This window comes from Chiloscyllium plagiosum, unplaced genomic scaffold, assembly GCF_004010195.1.
Source record: "Chiloscyllium plagiosum isolate BGI_BamShark_2017 unplaced genomic scaffold, ASM401019v2 scaf_14451, whole genome shotgun sequence".
In the NCBI taxonomy this organism is placed as follows: Eukaryota; Metazoa; Chordata; class Chondrichthyes; order Orectolobiformes; family Hemiscylliidae; genus Chiloscyllium; species Chiloscyllium plagiosum.
The window spans coordinates 10,252-13,120 of NW_025212154.1; the positions used below are offsets into that span (position 1 = coordinate 10,252).

A 2,869-nucleotide genomic window follows, 5' to 3' on the forward strand; every position below is an offset into this window, starting at 1 on the left:
TGGAATATTGTGTACAGTTCTGGTCCCCATATTTCGGGAAGGATGTGGAAACATTGGAAAAGATGCAGAGGAGATTTACCAGGATGTTGCCTGGTCTGGAGGGAAGGTCTTATGAGGAAAGGCTGAGAGACTTGGGTCTGTTCTCATTGGAAAGAAGGCGGCTAAGAGGGGATTTGACAGAGATATACAAGATGATCAGAGGATTAGGTAGGGTAGACAGTGAAAGACTTTTTCCTCGGATGATGATGTCAGCGTGTACGGGGGGGGGGCATAACTACAAATTGAGGGGTGATAGATTTAAGACAGATGTCAGAGGCAGGTTCTTTACTCAGAGAGTGGTAAGGGCTTGGAATGCCCTACCTACTAATGTAGTTAACTCAGCCACATTAAGGAGATTTAAACAATTCTTAGATAAGCACATGGATGATGATGGGATAGTGTAGGGGGACGAGTTGAGAATAGTTCACAGGTCGGTGCAACATCGAGGGCCGAAGGGCCTGTTCTGTGCTGGATTGTTCTATGTTCGAGGAGAAAGTGAGGGCTGCAGATGCTGGAGATCAGAGCTGAAAATGTGTTGCTGGAAAAGCGCAGCAGGTCAGGCAGCATCCAAGGAACAGGAGAATCGATGTTTCGGGCATGAACATATTCTATGTTCTATCCCATCATCATCCATGTGCTTATCCAAGGATTGCTTAAATCTCCCTAATGTGGCTGAGTTGTCTACATTAGCAGGCAGGGCATTCCACACCCTCTGAGTAAAGAACCTGCCTCTGACATCTGTCCTAAATCCACCACCCCTCAATTTGTAGTTATGCCCCAATCTCCTGCTTATCCCTCAGATCCCTGCGTGCTATTCCATCCACACCATCCTCCAATGTCCCACTCGAAACTGCCTCCAGACCCTCACCACCCACCACCAGGAAATATTTCCTCACATATCACTCTCACTCTCACTTTGTTTGCACATCCTTTTAAATTTACCTCCCTCTCATTCTTGTTCCTTGTCTGAGCAGGAACAGTTTCTCCCTGTCTGCTCTCTCCAGCCCCACTCCTGATTAAGGAAACCTCTATCAGATCACCTTCGAGCCCACTAACCTCTTACTCAGTTACTGTATCAAAAGCATTCTGAAAATCCAAATATACCACATCCAGCAGAGAATATGGTTGCACCAGAATACAGGGAGCTACCAGCAAATACTCCCACCCTCCAGCTGAACAAGAGAGGCTACCTAACCACTGCCCCTTGATATTCAATGGTGTTATCATCACGGAGCCCCCCACTATCAACATCCTGGGGGTTATCATCGATCAGAAACTCACCAGGACTCACCACTTAAACACACTGGACGTATATCCTTGAGTCTCAGAGTATCCAATGCCCCTGAATATGGTGTCATGGTGCCATATTAATGCTAGTCCTCACCTTCATCAAAGGGTTCCCAAGTGATAGGCTGGCATTGGCAATGGATTCCGGAGACACGCTGTTGTCTGTATTCCTCTGTACTTCCAAAACAGCCATCTGACAGAAAACCACAAAAACATCAACACCTGAGTAAAACCACAGGCTCGTGTCACATAACAACCGACACACAGCCACACACTGAGTGACACACAGAGACACACAGCCACACACTGACTCACACACAGAGACACACAGCCACACACTGACTCATGAGACATAGAGACTGACAGACACACACTGAGACATAGAGACTGACAGACAGACACTGAGACACAGACACACACTGACACACACTGAGACACACAGAGACTGACAGACACACAGTGAGACACAGAGACTGACAGACATACACTGAGACACAGAGACAGACACACACTGAGACTGACAGAGACTGACAGACACACACTGAGACACAGAGACTGACAGACACTGAGACACACAGACTGACAGACACACACTGAGACATAGAGACTGACAGACAGACACTGAGACACACTGAGACACACAGAGACTGACAGACACACACTGAGACACAGTGACAGACACACACTGAGACACACAGAGACTGACAGACACACAGTGAGACACAGAGACTGACAGATACACACTGAGACACAGAGACTGACAGACACACACTGAGACACACAGAGACTGACAGACACACACTGAGACACAGAGACTGACAGACACTGAGACACACAGACTAACAGACACACACTGAGACATAGAGACTGACAGACAGACACTGAGACACACTGAGACACACAGAGACTGACAGACACACACTGAGACACAGAGACTGACTGACACACACTGAGACACAGAGACTGACTGCCACACACTGAGACACAGCGACTGACAGACAGACACTGAGACACAGAGACTGACTGACACACACTGAGACACAGAGACTGACTGCCACACACTGAGACACAGAGACTGACAGACACACACTGAGACATAGAGACTGACAGACAGACACTGAGACACAGAGACTGACAGACACACGCTGAGACACAGAGACTGACACACACTGAGACACAGAGACTGACACACACTGAGACACAGAGACTGACAGACACTGAGACACAGAGACTGACAAGGTGAGGTTGGAGAATCTCCTCGGAGCAGGGGGTACTGAGGGAGATTCAATCGAGGTGTATGAGATTCTGACTGGTTTCTGCTTTGCGATCCCTCTCAGCGTCTCACCTCCAGGGCACAGATTCCAAATGCAAATATGTCCAGCGCTGTTGTGCCCTTACCCCGGCCTAGAAGTACAAGGGGAAAAGCAAGAGGCAATGTACAAAAACAACAGAAGAGTAAAATTGCCAGCACCCGGCCCATATGCCTCCAAACCCTTCCTGTTCATATTCCCATCCAGATGCCTCTTAAATGTTGCAATTGTAC

At 48.1% G+C, this 2,869-nt stretch overlaps 1 protein-coding gene across 1 annotated transcript in view; it reads right to left on the bottom strand.

The window, feature by feature from the left end:
• Nucleotides 1-2,869, bottom strand: part of LOC122547322 (nuclear receptor-binding protein 2-like) — a gene marked incomplete at its 3' end in the record, with an annotated part of 24,621 nt that overhangs the window by 9,619 nt on the left and 12,133 nt on the right. Inside the window, exons 3-4 of the mRNA XM_043685962.1 lie at nucleotides 2,672-2,730; nucleotides 1,424-1,519 (exon numbers count right to left, since the gene is read on the bottom strand). Coding sequence (XP_043541897.1) covers nucleotides 1,424-1,519; nucleotides 2,672-2,730 — 155 coding nt within the window. The remainder of the gene's footprint in view (nucleotides 1-1,423; nucleotides 1,520-2,671; nucleotides 2,731-2,869) is intronic.